At 35.9% G+C, this 15,336-nt stretch overlaps 1 protein-coding gene and 1 long non-coding RNA gene across 5 annotated transcripts; one reads left to right on the top strand and one right to left on the bottom strand.

Moving 5' to 3' along the window:
• Positions 1-197: 197 nt before the first annotated feature.
• Hus1-like (Hus1-like checkpoint clamp component) lies at positions 198-9,276 on the top strand. 4 transcript variants are annotated; one of them, XM_022838378.2, is made up of 8 exons: positions 421-514; positions 790-893; positions 1,657-1,784; positions 5,170-5,295; positions 6,207-6,308; positions 6,958-7,029; positions 8,135-8,300; positions 8,587-9,276. In XM_022838378.2, exons 2-8 carry the CDS (start codon positions 830-832, stop codon positions 8,760-8,762), a joined length of 834 nt encoding a protein of 277 aa, XP_022694113.1. In that variant the 5' UTR covers positions 421-514; positions 790-829; the 3' UTR covers positions 8,763-9,276. The 4 variants fall into 4 exon arrangements, with proteins under 4 accessions (XP_022694114.1, XP_022694117.1, XP_022694113.1 ...); XM_022838381.2 differs by lacking the exon at positions 8,587-9,276 and adding an exon at positions 8,458-8,577; XM_022838379.2 differs by lacking the exons at positions 421-514; positions 790-893 and adding an exon at positions 198-414.
• A 30-nt stretch (positions 9,277-9,306) lies between these two features.
• LOC147753087 (uncharacterized) lies at positions 9,307-13,067 on the bottom strand. Its single transcript, XR_015312257.1, has 2 exons — positions 12,542-13,067; positions 9,307-12,263 (listed from the first exon to the last, which is right to left on the bottom strand). It is a non-coding gene; the product is annotated as an uncharacterized LOC147753087 (long non-coding RNA).
• Positions 13,068-15,336: the final 2,269 nt, after the last annotated feature.

Here is a 15,336-nt window from a genome sequence, read left to right as displayed (position 1 = left end):
TAATACTCGACAGAATGAGCCAGTGCTAAATATATTGTATTACATATTGCACCTTTTACATCAGTTTTCAGTAATGCTTGATTACCGCACTTGGTAGAACACAACCCATGAGTAACTTTTCAAAAAAAGCGTGTAACCACATACAATAATCCCAGTGCCCATCAGCGATTGATCCGATGGTTATGAATGAATGTATTTTTACGCGGTAACGTTTCAACGATAGCATGACATTATTCGTAATTAGCTTAATTTCGTTAGTTTCATTTTTATATTATTTGTAATTGAATCGATTTAATTTTGATGTAACTCACCGAAAGGTTGGCAGTTACTCAACTAGAACATCACGCTGAAAATCCAAAGTTATGAAGTTCCGTGGGGTCATAAAAAATACTCACAACCTTCAACTCCTTCTCCGTAAGTGAAATTCGTGAAGTGTGCGAAAATGTGTAGGTACCCGCATATTATGTAAAATGGGTACTAGAACTATTAATATCTTATATAAGGATTGGTGTTCGTAAGTATTTTTAGAACTTAATTAATTTCCTTAGAGAAGCCTCAATACATTCGTTTACTGCTTATTCCGTATATGCAAATACTAAACAAAACAACAACCTTTATCATTTGTCCTCTATTTAGATAAAAAAAACTCAAGTATAAAGAATTCGATCGGCTTAATTCACACTGAACATTCATAAAATACTTAGTAAACAAAAAACTATTATGCATTTTGTTAACTTTTTTAAATGATACTTTCGGGATGTTGGAATGTACCTAATATGATAAATCAAGGTACACAAGCTAAGCTTGAGAAAGATCAGCGCCTAGAAAAATGGTTGCAAGTATGCATAAATCACATTGCCGTTCTGCAGATGTGCATCAAACCTATAATATTGGTACGTATTTGGAGATACTGTGAATTGTATTTAGTGTATGCATCGGTCGGAACGCAGTCGACCGTTTCGGCGAAATTCGATTTTTCTAAAATTAAACCCGATATTATAAGTGTATATATAAGCGTTTCAATAAGTTGCCACTGTTATTATAGATGAAAGTGGATGAGATTGTTTAAATAGCCATCTACTGGACAATGCCGATCCGTAAAGATTTATGCCATATTCCGTGGTTACTAGATGCAGCGTCTTTGTACTTGATGCATGGATTTTAATCTAATATAAGTGTCGAATAGTGCGTCATGAGTTGCAGCTAGAGGCCAAATTTGCAGGTTGCAACAGTAAGCGTAGTTGAACTCTTGGATTCAATAAATACATTCTTCAGAGTTGCTATCTAGAAACGTGACACAAGCGTAAAAATAAATGCGGTCCATTAACTATCATCCAAAGTTGCTGTCTAAACTATTGTTATCTTTCAAAATAAAAATAGTAACTGAGTAACAGAAATAACTTATATGAACGGAAAGACGGCTGCTATTATTCTTACAGGCAGATGAAAATATCGACAGGTCAGTGCACCGGAAAACTTTGAAGCGGCAAAAAAGTTTCAGGCTTCAGAAAATTCATTCAACATAGCAGATAGTAAATAACAACATTAATTTTTATTTGATTAACACATTTTGAGCTAAGAAATCTGGCTTTTCAAAGCAATGCAGCGTTTAACTCCTAAGCATTTACATTTGTTGTTGAATTCGAGCATATGTAGGTGCGGTCCATATGATATCGAAGATCGCAAAAGAAGTGGATCTGCAGCTGTCGCAAAACACCCTAAGCCTTGTCGTGGTCGAGCCCGCCAACAAAGGGGGACTTCAAATGAAGATATCTATCGACAGGGTGATTACTTGTTTTCATAAATTTAACAGTACAACTATGTGATGTCAATACTCTAGCTAACAAAAAAAAAGTGGTTGTACATGGGCGCCATATGTAGCAAATCTGAAAAGGTTGCAAGGTTTCATAAAAATTTCCGAATTTATTTTTATCTGTTTCTATAAGATTTCGTACGTTAAAAATATTCTTTAATGAATACACCTTTTTTGTCATACAGAGCATGAATTCCTCCCCAAGCAGAAAGTGGATGGGACTCTAACAGGACAATGTCAGTGACCTTAACTTCTTTGTGTTACTGGGTTGTTGATCCTACAGAATTAACATACGTTGCAGAATTAGATATAAAAGTCATTCAAAAACTCCTGTTGCATTATAGGACCATAGAAGTACATATTTACTATTTCTATGACCCTATAAGGCAATGCTCAAAGCGTTACAATACCTAGAATTAAAGACTTTTTGTTAAACCTGCCTTTCTGATATTTTTGCTTTCGTCCACAATTTTGTTCAGCCACGTTTGTCTCCTACCATTTTAACAGCTGGACAGTATCGTCAGATTTTTTGCTTGTGTCATATTGACTGCTGGTTCTTACTTTGCTTTGAAGCGGTGCGTTTTTTGTGCACAATTAATTTTTTTTCTTAAAATTACATATCTACTTTCTTTCTTTCTTTCTCTCCTTTTATATTTTATCTTAAATAGGGTCGTGTTGCTCAAACAAAATAAAATGTTAAAATTCGGAAGTTTTTTAAAAAGTAGCGAGCTTTGCTCAAAATTTGATCCTTGCTTCAACATTTTGCCAACACGTACTGTCGTTCAGATAATCTTTGTGTTTTCCTCCTCCATGGGTTTGAGACTTTTTTTTAATTAAAAGTTACGGTATGACGCAGTGTTGCGAAAGGGGACTTAGTGCATTGTTAAATATGCATCGGAAACGAAAAAGCATTCAGCAAAATAAGTCTCACGGTAAAATATCCACAAGACGACGTACACTCAGTAATAGCTACATTGGCGTCTCACTACGTCTAGCAATGTAGAAAACACATAGATTCTTAAACTTGCGATGCATTTATTTCAACATTTAAGAAGGCAGGACTAAAAAAAACCTAACTTGAGCTCGGATTCTAAAGTGAATGCTTAGAGATAAAAACCTCGAAATCTAAATTACCGAATACTGGTAAAGCGATTAAGACAGATTTTAAAGACGATTCAGAGGTATGGAAAACAAAAAAATATCAAAGAAGACTGACAAAGAGACGATAAAATAGGGTAATACAAAAAAAATAGCAATACAAAAATAAGACTTTAGGATCAAAACAAAATTCCTTGTCTCCACTTTCCGTTGTTTATCCAAATGAAAACGATATTTAATCCGACTAAAATAATAACAGCAGGATTATACAGCCAAATAAAGACTTAAAATATTCTTTTAACACGTGACTTTAAACAAACTACAAATTGGGCTAAAGAAGCAATAAACAACGACTCGAACGGCTTGAACAACATACTACAAAATAAAAACTGCCTCTTGCCATTATTATATAGCCAGGATTTATTCTTGGTGGCCTTACGCACCCGCTCAAGTGTTTGGCTTCAGTTTTATTCTAATTTAATGACCCTTACGTTTAGAGATGAAATATCTAATATAAATCTTTTGATATACGTACTGTATTATCTTTTCTGTGACTAAATTAACATTTTTTAAAACGCATAATTTCAAGGTCCACACATTGCAACTTTAGCCCGCTAAAGGCATTAATATTGAATTCATTATTTACTTTAACAATCAATCTAAGTGGCAAGCAAGCTGATATTGTAAGATTTAACTTAGGACATGTAGAGAATGAATAATAAAGCAATATCAGGCTATTTCAAGCGAATCCGGCGGACTTTAAAATTGAAAGACCCTTGAATTACGCGCTGCTAGCAAGCGAAATTTGGCTGGTAAATATTTCAGTCTTTTAGATATGTATGAGTGAGTTGTGTTCAGGGAGAAGTGAGTTGTGAAAGAAAGCCATTTTTAGTCTTTAAAATCAACGCTCAGTGGTTAAGTCTTTATCACTCGAAGCTTACAGCGCTGCTGAAATTCATCAGACATTAGTCATCGCAAAGATTAGGCAAATAGGCTTTAGAAAACACAGTATGGAAGCGGAGCAAAAGTTTCAAGAACGAGGTTGAAGTGTTAAAGGTCAGTAAGGTGGTGACCAGATGTCGGAGCCCGAAAGACAGAAATACATTACCGTAACCGAGGAAGTCTTTTACAAAGGCAGAGCTTGAAGTATAAACTCCTGTCGGCCAAAACTGGTGTTTCACGTGTACTATGTTACAGAATTACTAAATAGATTTTATAAAAAGTGGCTCTTCATGATTTGATCGCAGGCAAATCGGAAACCTGTGTGGTGTATTCCACGCGCAATTTGCGAACCTTTAACAAAAAGATTTGGTCGTCATAGCTGAGGCATGGTTCAATCTATACCGCCAGCCAGAGAGAAACCGGCTAAAAAAATGTTGCCACCTTAGAAAGAAATCAAGTTCGGCGGCAGTGTCAAGTAGGTTTGGACATAAGGCGATGGTAATACTTGTCACGGATATTAGATTTATCTGCTAATATAAGATACTCGTTGAAAGTGAAACAATAAATACAGCCCGCTGTTTCCAATTTCTCAAGTCATCTAGGGACCATTGGCACGGCAATCGAAAGAATCCAGTCTGGTTACTTGATAAAAACAGCAAAAGCTCATAATCATGCCTTAATTGCTTTGTGGACTAAGCAGAAAAATATCTCTATGATTTGCTAAATTATTATGGCGAAATTTGAAGAGTAAAGACGTAAAAAGTCGCTTACAAAACCTGATGTAGGTGAACTTTCGACCAAAAGGCGCTTAGTTTTTCAAACCGGAATTGGCTTTAGACCTAGGAATTCCCACATCGCCGTTGAATGACGTTGTTCTTTGATCCTTATACATGGAAAGCGCATAACTCCGTTGAAATTATCTGACGTATTGTCTAGAACAGAAAACTATTTGAAATGCACAAAACCACGATGCAAACAACGAATCGATGATATTGCTGATTTTATTATTTTATATAACTCAAAGATCATTCCTTTGTTCGAAGTTGATAACGAATGTCGCTGTAACTATAACATGTCTGCTGTCACAGAAATGTATTCCGTTTTTGCGTTATCGTTAGTGCGATGTATTTGTAATTTTGAAAAGAACTGTCAATGATTGCAGATGTAAACATGTAGTTTCTTTTTTAAGGTTAGATATACAACCTCGACTTCTTGGATACGTTTTTTTGTTTGACCAGAGTCTGTGTTGCTTTAACTCCAAAATTGGATCCTCCTCATGGAATACCACTAGACATTTAACCTATTTATTGTTACAGGACGAACTTTTCTCTGAATACATAATGGGCGGTGTTTCTACTGAGCGCAACGAGATTCATTTGGAAGTACCGGTGGGAATGCTGGCTGAAGTGCTCAGACATGCTGTATCTGCCCATTCATTTAGGGTAAGGGGTCGTTAAGTTTGGCAACATATTCTTTTACGTCATGCCACTATTATTAAATGGTGGCAATGAATCGTCTTGCAATACTTTCATGTCAAAGATGTCTCTATTGATCTAAATTGAACATTAAACACAAATTAGGTTGCATAAACGGTTATTACAACCGAGAATGCCGTTATCGGCACTAACGTTTTCAATAATTTGTCGAGAACGAACGCAGGACGACGGTTTTCTCGTAATTATTACATTAGTTACATCTGCTATGATAAAAGAAAAAATTGGCGCCATGTGAGACCGACGTCTTATACGGAACCGACTTTTGTTCAGGCTCTTAAGGTAATTGTAAGAATCTTAGCTAATTGATCTTTCAGGTTAGACAACAATTATTGAACACTGGAAGAAAGCTACACTTTTTATATAAGATAGTATATAAAACCCAGCACTACAGCATAACAGATAAAATCTACAATTTAGTTAAAAATATCAAGAGTAAGTCCTAGCTTATATTATTTCAAAGACATTGTCTTAGGTACTTCTAACTTTCGAAAGTCGGTGCTGTTAATCTTGAACTTTAGCATCAAGTGAACATGTAAACATTTTTTACTTCCTGGGAGCTTTAACTGATTATGGCTACAGTAAGATACCTATACTGCTGGAGGACCTCACAAGTCTGCTTTAGTACTTAAAAACCTGCTATTTCGAAAAATTATCTTTCATTAAACGAAGAAGAAGCGATGTTTATATTTACTGATTTTTTTTCCAAGTCATTTTGCGATTCGATATAATTTGGGGTAATCACGATGATACGTTTACGTTAATTTCAATTAATATTCAATATAGTTAGTGGAAGTAATTTTACACTCATATTTATATTTGTATTTGATTGTCATGTAAAAACGGGATTGAAATTTCAGTTAAAGCTGTCAAAGAAAGCTTCGCCCATTTTGGTTGCTGTAGCTGAACTTCCTTCGGCAGTCAGCGCCGAGAGATGTGTCTCACACGACATTCCTGTTAGGGTAAGTAATGTACTACCCGAGTTCATTAAGGTACACCACTGAGGTAAACTATTAAAAATAAAAAATATCAATTCTTGTATAACACAACATATCATGTGAGTTACGCCACCTCGTAAATATAACTCTTTAATAAATCACAAGTGTGCCTACATTAGCTGTTGAAATATAACCCAATAAGAAATCAACAATTACAAAAGGTAACCTAATCTATATTATTAGTCTTGTTATATTTCAGTATCATACGCATATTAGGTATAATATGGTATACATGTGGAGTTAACGGCTTGCAACTATATTTTATATCTTCATTTGTTCTGCATTTTGGATCTCATAATTGCAATTTTGAGAATTAAAGCTGAGAATTAAATAAATGTCTTCTTTTAATTACAGTGTATTAGTACAGTTATTAATACCTGATATATTTGTAATATTGCCATTATTTTTCAAAGTTGTAATTATGAATACCAGTACTGTATGGCCCCTAAAATGCATTTTCAAATATTATCACTCATTTTCATTCATAACCGAATAATCATTCTTGATATATCATAATGAGGCATTCTGTAGTAAGAATAGCGTGTATGAAGCATTACAAGTGTCATTTTTAAAATGATTAATGTAAATGCACTTATTTGTAAACGTACCCTAGGTGATTCCTGTAGCAAGTTGGATAAAGGTGGCTGAACAAGAAGACATGGAGGCTAAAGTTCGTTCCTTTCAGGTCTGTTTAGCTTTTCCAATTCGTCCTACTTTATTCGAAGCGGGATCTCAATAGTGTTTAATTCTTTATACCATCTTTATAATTCCTGCTATAGAAAGCCAAGTGAAAGCGCTTATGCTTACTCTGTGGTCAAAATTACGTTAGCCGAAAAGGTAGGTGGAATGTTTCGTTGATTGAGTTGAGTTTGGCTGAAGCCATGCCAATCAAAAGGGCCGTGCAGTTTCGGCGGTTCGCCCTACGATGAAAATGGCTGGTCTGCAAAGCTAGAATGCCACATCAGAGAAATTTTACTTTTTGTAAACCAAGTCTTTCGAGCGTGTTTTGTTTTGGTTTGCCCTGTTGTGAAAAAATCCTTAGTTTGTCGCTAAGGCCATCTATTATAGATGGTGGGGATCGTTCACCGACCAAAGAAATGTTTTACTCAGGTGTATGTTTGGGCTCAAGCACGGATGTTCATGCATAACTGTAACGCATGACCACGTATCGAATCAGCGTCGAACGTCGAGTGTCTCAAATGCTGGGCCAGTCAACAGGCAAACTCAATAGAGTAAGCCCTTACCAGTGACGGCACCAAGTCGCACCTGAGGAGCGAGAGAACTGAGCAAATCGATTTTTTTCATAACCCCATTAACGAAGCTCGGATTTTGTAATGCAGATGGATCGCATGCAGAGAAGGATCGATGGAAAACGCGTAATGAAGCAGGTTCCTCAGAAACATACAGATATCTTGCGCGCAATAGTGAATCTCTCTTGATAAACGTGACCCAGCAAAATGAATGAAACAAAGTAAGAGCAAGTAGCCATAGAGCTCTCGTTCTAATAAGTCTCTAATAGGGAACATATAGTTTGTGAGATCTGGCGTCAATCACGAGATTTCTAACGTCTTTGTATCCCCCAAAGAAAACTTTCGGTCGGAGATAACATCGCGGTTGGATGACCTCTTCCATGTTTTTTTTTTGAATAAAAAAAAAACTTAATTATCCGTAACTACTGATGCCGAAAAGACCTTACGCAAAGATGAGAAACTGTGTCAGTTAAAGAAAAGAGGAGACGTAATAAACAATACGTGTCACACTTTAAAAACGGCAAGCATGATTTACAACAGGTACAGCAAATCCGAATTCTACTAGAACGAATGCGGTCAATATCAAGCACGTGTGTCTTCAATATCATCAAAAACAACGATGGTGACATAGAGCTTATAGCATCGGCCGAAATACCCCAGCAAGTACGGGTCGCTACTACATTTAAGGAAGTTCAATATCCAGCAGGTGAATAATTCTATCGTTCAAATTTAGACGATTTTAGTAAAGAATTTAGAAAGCTAATTAAAATAATTAAGTAATAAGAAGGATTTAGATTAGTATGATAAATTAATGATATTATCAATAAAGATTAATATGATCAATTTTTGAAAACGTTGCGAAGGTTACGCCATTCAAACGTATACTGCTGAGGCTCCATCGGATTCCCACCTATCCCCACTTGAACGAGATGTAAGTATCGCTATTTCGCCAGAAAAAATAGCATAACATATGTGAAACTTGATTGTTTCAGAATGTGGTGCAGCAGAAGTGCAGATTGATATTCGTAAGCTGTCGTCAATATTCGGTGGACTTCAGACGCTTCCTACATCCTTTGAAATTCATATGGTGAACAAAAACTTTGCACATATAATTCTTGACTTCGACGATATGCGTGCGTTACTTGTTGCTCCATCTGCCGTACACTGACTAACACAACACTTAGTCAGACATGTGAGGTACAAGCAGGCACCACTAACTCGTGGTGCCATGGTTATAATATGTGACATCTGAGACTGGAAGATGTCAGCAAAGTATGGTGTTTAATAAGAGCTCAATAGACAATGGCATTATACTAAGCGCACGAAAGTGTTTTGCCTTGTGGTTAAAGTAGAATAGCGTACCAAAAATTGAAAGACTCGTAAGAGATTAGATTACCAATCATTAATATGTACAACATATATGTGCACAACAATTTTTATTCTGCAACAGTGACGTCACAGACTGTGTGTCAAATGCAACGCATACTACAATGGACCTATATCGAACGTAATAACAATTATTACTACAACCATTATATAGTAATTTTAGTTAACTTTTCAGACACTTTAGCGAGAACAATACATAATTAGTTCAATTATTTAATTAAGCTTCCTTATGTATGTTTTGTGGGTTATGTTGCACCCATCGACATATATTGATGCAATAAAAACTAATTTGTAGAGCCTTATCGTGTTCAGAAAAAAGTATTGAAAAACCTTACCGTCAGTGTTTATTTTTAATGTTTGTTCTTGACTATTCTATGGTGTCAAACGAAGGAATCGACAGATGACATCTTGCCGACAGACAGAAATAAGTATGAGCCAAGATTGATTGAATTTGATGCAAATATTACAATGCACCCTAGTAGCTTTCATGTTTTCTTATTATTTTTATTTTAAATTCAATTCGATTATTGAGTCTTGCAGAATTATAGATTTTGTAAATAGTTATGTAGTCTTTTGCATACCTATAGTTATGAACTGGCTCATTTCTTACCTTTGCCTTATATTAAAGCCTTTTTGTTATTTCAACTGCAATCCTTTGCTTTTTTCGCACCTGAACTTCAACTGCCAACGTACTTTCTACTATGGTCCGAAGTGCAAATCGTTCTTTGCATTTTATGTATTGAAGTGCGTTTCTGCAAAACTTCTCAATTATATAAGCGTGTGTTTTACAAACACCTCACTTTGTTTATCAATTTTCAATATGTAATTTTCACATAGTCATAAGAGACGTATGTAATCATCGCCCACATATCCTTCAGTTTTTCGGAGCCCTATTAGAAATAGGATCGTTCCGTAGATCTCGATGTTTAAACGTTTATGATCAGTGCCAGGTACATCACGTTTCCAAGTATGCATAACTATGAATTGAAAAATATTAATTGAAATTCTAAAGAAAACGGTGAATAAAATGTAAAAAATACGCCGTGGAAGCTGAATCTATTAATCGCAGTCGTGGCTATTTATGGATATCTGTGCGCTCAACTACTCCTATAAACAATTATTTTCATTTCTTCTTTTCATTTCATAATGCTGTCTACCTGTCTTTGGTGAAACAGGTCAGTTAAACAATGTATGAATTACAGAGTATCTATAACTCATGTAATATGGTATAAATATTTGGAAATCTGCTTATTCTTAATCTGACATAATTATATAAGGTTAGCATCTCGAGAAAGGGCTTTTAGATACTGTGGTCTCTGCTGAAAATCAAGTTTCTATTAACAATCTATTAAGCTAAGATTGTGTGCGTCAGATCAAAAATCCTTTTGAGATTTTTGGGATCCTTGGGATACGCAAGGACTAACTTGTGTGATCAAATATTTATATCGAAACCTAAACAACTAACACTAGCTGCTTTGATAGACCCGAATCCACCTTATTGAGTAATATTAAAGGTGGCTAAAACGATTGCAAATATAATATACTGATAATTCTTTGTAAGATTGATGAGAATTTTATGACTAAACACCTTTTGTAGTGGATCCCTGAGAACAATGTAAGCTGTTGTTTACGAGACAACACCGTGTCGCCGTTACAATAAAACTCACTTATAGGTAGCTGGGGTAGAGGGTGTACCACTACAGTCCGGTAACCCAAAGTCGTCTAGAATTAGTTGGGTCAGCATGAGCTTTTTATAATCTCACCACACTCGCACCATGTTAGACTACGGTGATAACTACGGATGACTACGGTTAGATAACGGTGAGATTAGAGATCAACCGCCTGTCACCGATATGACTGGCATATCTCTAGTACTGACACTGTCGATTGTCTCGTGTGAGCATTCTGTATCTGTTACGTATGCACCATTGCGTTTAAATTAAATAAAATAGGCATATTAGATGCCCTATAAGGGTAACAGTAATGATTTCAACCTCTCCCAAACTGCAACCACAAGACTTTGAAATTCTGCTATTAATGAAATTTCATATTGTACGACTCATTATTTTTATCACTTTTTGGAAATTAAGACAACTGGGCGTCTGTACTGCATGAACCTTTTGGTTTCCATGAACGTTTTAGATATATCCTTTATTTTTTGAAGAAACCTACTTATGTTTTTGAAGTTGAAGTTGTTTTATCCAAGCATTGGAAACAGAACGATCCAAAGTATACTCGTTCATCAACACATTTCTTCTCCTGAAAAACTAGTGATAAGAGAAACGTCAGTCTATTTCAACCTAAAAATCAAGATCAGTTTTACTTTTGTGTGTTGTAAATTCTTGATTAGACACTTCAGAAAAAATAAGCTATTTTCTGTGAAGTGTATCGGTCCAATTTTCCAAAAAATGTATAATATATATGATAAATTAAATAATCTGCCGAGTAGTTTTAAAAATAAAGAGACTGATTTTTATACGCTTTTCTATAGAAGTTTTTCAGTATTTACTCTTTACCGATTAACCCTCATATCCTATAAACGATTCAGTATGAATCCTAGTATGATTTTAAGATATAGAGACTTGATCATCCAGCCGCGTTCATTCTACGGATATACAATCAGATCTTATTGGCGTAGAAATTATTTAGAGAACATTTCTCGCTTTCTACACTCTAATAAATAATGACTGCTAGCTAACTATTGGGTTACTGAGACATCCTGGTCAAAATTATTTGTGCTTTAAATTAACAAATTTGTTCGTTGTTTTCATAATAAAAATTTCGCGTATAGAATAAAAAGAAGCCTATAATTCTGCAAATCAAAACACTTTGTTGACTCACGTGACAAATAACCCATTGTGTGACAGATTGCTTTGCTGGAAAAAATTAACTGGAATGTTTTCTTAGCTGATCATGTATAAATGAAACCCCCCGCATAAAATAGGAGCAAAATGTATAAGAAATCCCCTGTAGTATTAATTTCGTATCATAGCCTCCAAATGTTTTTTACAGGGCACAAATAAGATCGAAAGACCCTATACATGCTAAATCCAGCTCAAAAATTAATTTCTTATTAACAATCTGTTCAAACAACCGGATGTAATTTTGGAAGACGCAGAAGTTGTGGGTATGATACAGACACCTTGGACAGTCCTAGGAAGTGAAGGCACTTCGGTAATAATGATGATCATACAAACTTTACCGAACTAGAATTTTCCGCATGATATCTACAGAAACTTCGTCTGGAAACTGATGATTACGCAAATATTGATCCAAAAATTTGCTGCAAGTAAAACAAGAAGTGTAACACTAACGGTAATAAAATCTATTTTATTCTCTAATATAATCCTAACTTTTTATGGTTACAATCATGTTTCAACCGTTCAAAGTAGAAAACATGCCGCTGAAAGCAGTACCTCAATATGATACATCCTGATCTTTGAATCATTAAAATCAAATGTGTCCAAGTGTTTTCTAGGAGTTTCAGCTGAAAGTATTTGTCTAAGCCAAACAAAAAGCTTTCTTCAGATTTAAGAAAGAAAGGCAAATTGGAGAACTTACCCAGTTAAAAGATGCAATGCTCCAACGGAACGTTCCACCACATGGTGGCATACAGGGCTGCTTCGTAACTTACGGGACAAATCGGTTGTCAATGGAGAAATTATTTTACCTGTGACAGCAAGGGTTCCACAAGGGTCTCTCCTGGGCTAACTCCTAACATACGATAGAATGCTACCCAGAAATGCTTGATAATCCAGTAGCACTAGCCACTCTTTCTTTTCAGGCTGTAGTACTATTAAATGAAAATCTAGAGTGATTCGGTGTGAATCTTGATAAAGAAACTAAAAATTGGTGAGTAGTAGTCTCGACAATAGTAGTAAGTCCAACCGGCGTGCCTGTGCCTCTCGTTTAGCGCACATAAAATAGGTATTCTACTCTGGTAGTGTTGGTTCTCATTAATTCTATTACATATATCCTTCCTAAAAACAGCTACTTTATTAACCAGTGGATAGAATCGAAGTTTTTAGTATACATCGTCAGGAAAAACTGTCCGTCTTGGAAAGCTGAATTAGTAACATTTTTTCTTTAGTCCATTTTTAGGGCATTATTGCAGTATCAAAAAAAAACATTCTGCGGAAAGAATTACCCAAGGGATCAACCAAATACTCTGGCTGGTGGGGACGACGTGTTTCATACGTGAATTTTCAAGATTGCTGTTTTGTCGAGTTTCAGTCAAGTGGCGAACAACTTTGCTAACCGTGATACCCGTAAGCTATCACAAGGAATCTGGCCACAAATAACACTCTTACGGGCTCTGGCTCAATTTTTCCAGAACTTCGTGTTATACACACGTATCTAAAGCTCGTGGGTACTGTTCCAAAAGCGGCATACCACTTTTCGGTAACTCGGCCTGTACAACGACCTCGATCTTCTTGGCGGACTGCCAGCCTGCCCTAGCAGAACTGACCGGTACGTCCATGCAGTTCGGTCTATAGTCGGCATGCATAAAAGTAGCTGTATTGTTTAACCTGTTTTCCGGAGAACTATTAGCAAACAGTGTGGACAACTTCAGGATATATTAGTGAAAAAACGTTTTGGCCCTTTTGATCAAACAGTATCTGCTCACAAGACGACAACTTTTGTCTGCTTCCATTCTAAGCTCACATCACTCATTCTTCTAAAGTGACGCAAAATGCCATGTCTCTTAGATGCTCTCCCCATTGCAAGCGACCTCATGTAACCCAGTATGGCCAGCCATGACTATGTGCCTCATACGTATGTCATTGCCTTGGATTTAAGCTAAAAAACCAAAAGTCTGTATGCCATACAAAAAAAAAACAACCACTGAACTGTGAAGTCTTTATAAAAAAGACAGAAAACGCTTTTACTCAAAATATTGTTGATTATAAATTAGAGAAGTACTCATAGATATTTCTATCCATGTCCACTAGATGGCTCTACATGATTGAAAATAAACATGCGAAGATTTTATTGAAAGAATGATAATGCAGGAGATTATACAAATAGTGAGCGAGCTGCTTTTGTTATTCACTTCAAACTTATTCCATAGTTAAAGATTTTTGCGGCAGACTAGGACATGTTTTGCATCGGAAGTAATGCTTAGTTTTTAGAAGTTGCCTGTAGCATCACAGCAATATTTCCCACCGAAAGCTGTAAAGCTGTAATCTCAATACTCAACACTACTCAGAATCATTGCAATCAAGATAATCTGGCATGTTTGTTACGTTGATTACACACTGAAAATTCTTTTTGCAGCCGATGCGGCTTTTCACAGCAGGGGGTTCGTGTCCATGGAACAGACGGTTACTAGTGTGACTTAAACTAATATTTGTAATGGATACCGCGAATGTCTCTATGGGAATACAGCTTTGAGAAAGGACATATTTTGAGCTTTCCAAATAGCAGCTGGAAGTAATCCCTAGTTCCACTATGAATGATTTCTCCATAGATTGTGTCCTGTCATCTATTCAAATACTCTTCGTGATAATACGGCTCTAAGCATTCCACCTCATTGCAAGCTGTTTCATGAAGCATCACGTCCATCCAGATACAATTTTAGTGTTTATTGGTGAACTTCATATAGATAAATCCACTTCGAGAGATTTTGTGCTTGTAAGGTTCAGATTAATAATCTTAGTCCTTGTATTTATCACCATCGATTTATTGGTTCTTAAAAAAATATTGCGTATTATGTCTACAAAGAAATAAAATTAAAATACGCGGGCTAAAAAATTGACCACTATAAGTCAGTAAGTTGACTGTTGGAGTGATCTTGCAAAACTAAAACCCAGTACCTAAGATTAGTTCATAACTTAACGCGTTTTTCTGCAGTGAAGCTTTTTAACTTGTCGGATTATAGGTTTTTAAATTTAGTACTGTACCCCGTACTACATTTCAAGCCCAAAAGCTTGAAGTTCTGCGAGAATGTATCCCACCAAAAGATTCAAGCTTCGAGCTTCGATTCGAACTATCTGTGACTTGGTTTCTAGTTAAAAGGTCGTTTAAATTTCCAAATTAAAACATTTCTTTCGAGAACCTTAGTTGCTATACAACTATTGAATCAGTCAGCACTGATAACTCAACTAGAATGAACTAAGTGGCAATGTCGAATAATCGCTAGTGTAGTCGCACAGCTAGAGTAACGTCCCGCAAGTCCACATGGAAAAGTCTTTTGTTCATGCTGAAAGGGCGCAAAAAGTAGGTTATAAGCTGATGTATTTCAGCCCACCAATACATAATGATAAACTAGGCTGCAATTCTAGCCTAAGCTACATATGCGATACCTGCAAAGTATATCTGTTGATAAATTACAGTAGTCCACGAAACACGCGACT

Source organism: Varroa jacobsoni, unplaced genomic scaffold, assembly GCF_002532875.2.
Source record: "Varroa jacobsoni isolate VJ856 unplaced genomic scaffold, vjacob_1.0 scaffold_759, whole genome shotgun sequence".
Taxonomy (NCBI): Eukaryota; Metazoa; Arthropoda; class Arachnida; order Mesostigmata; family Varroidae; genus Varroa; species Varroa jacobsoni.
This window is presented reverse-complemented; position numbering and strand designations above follow the sequence as displayed.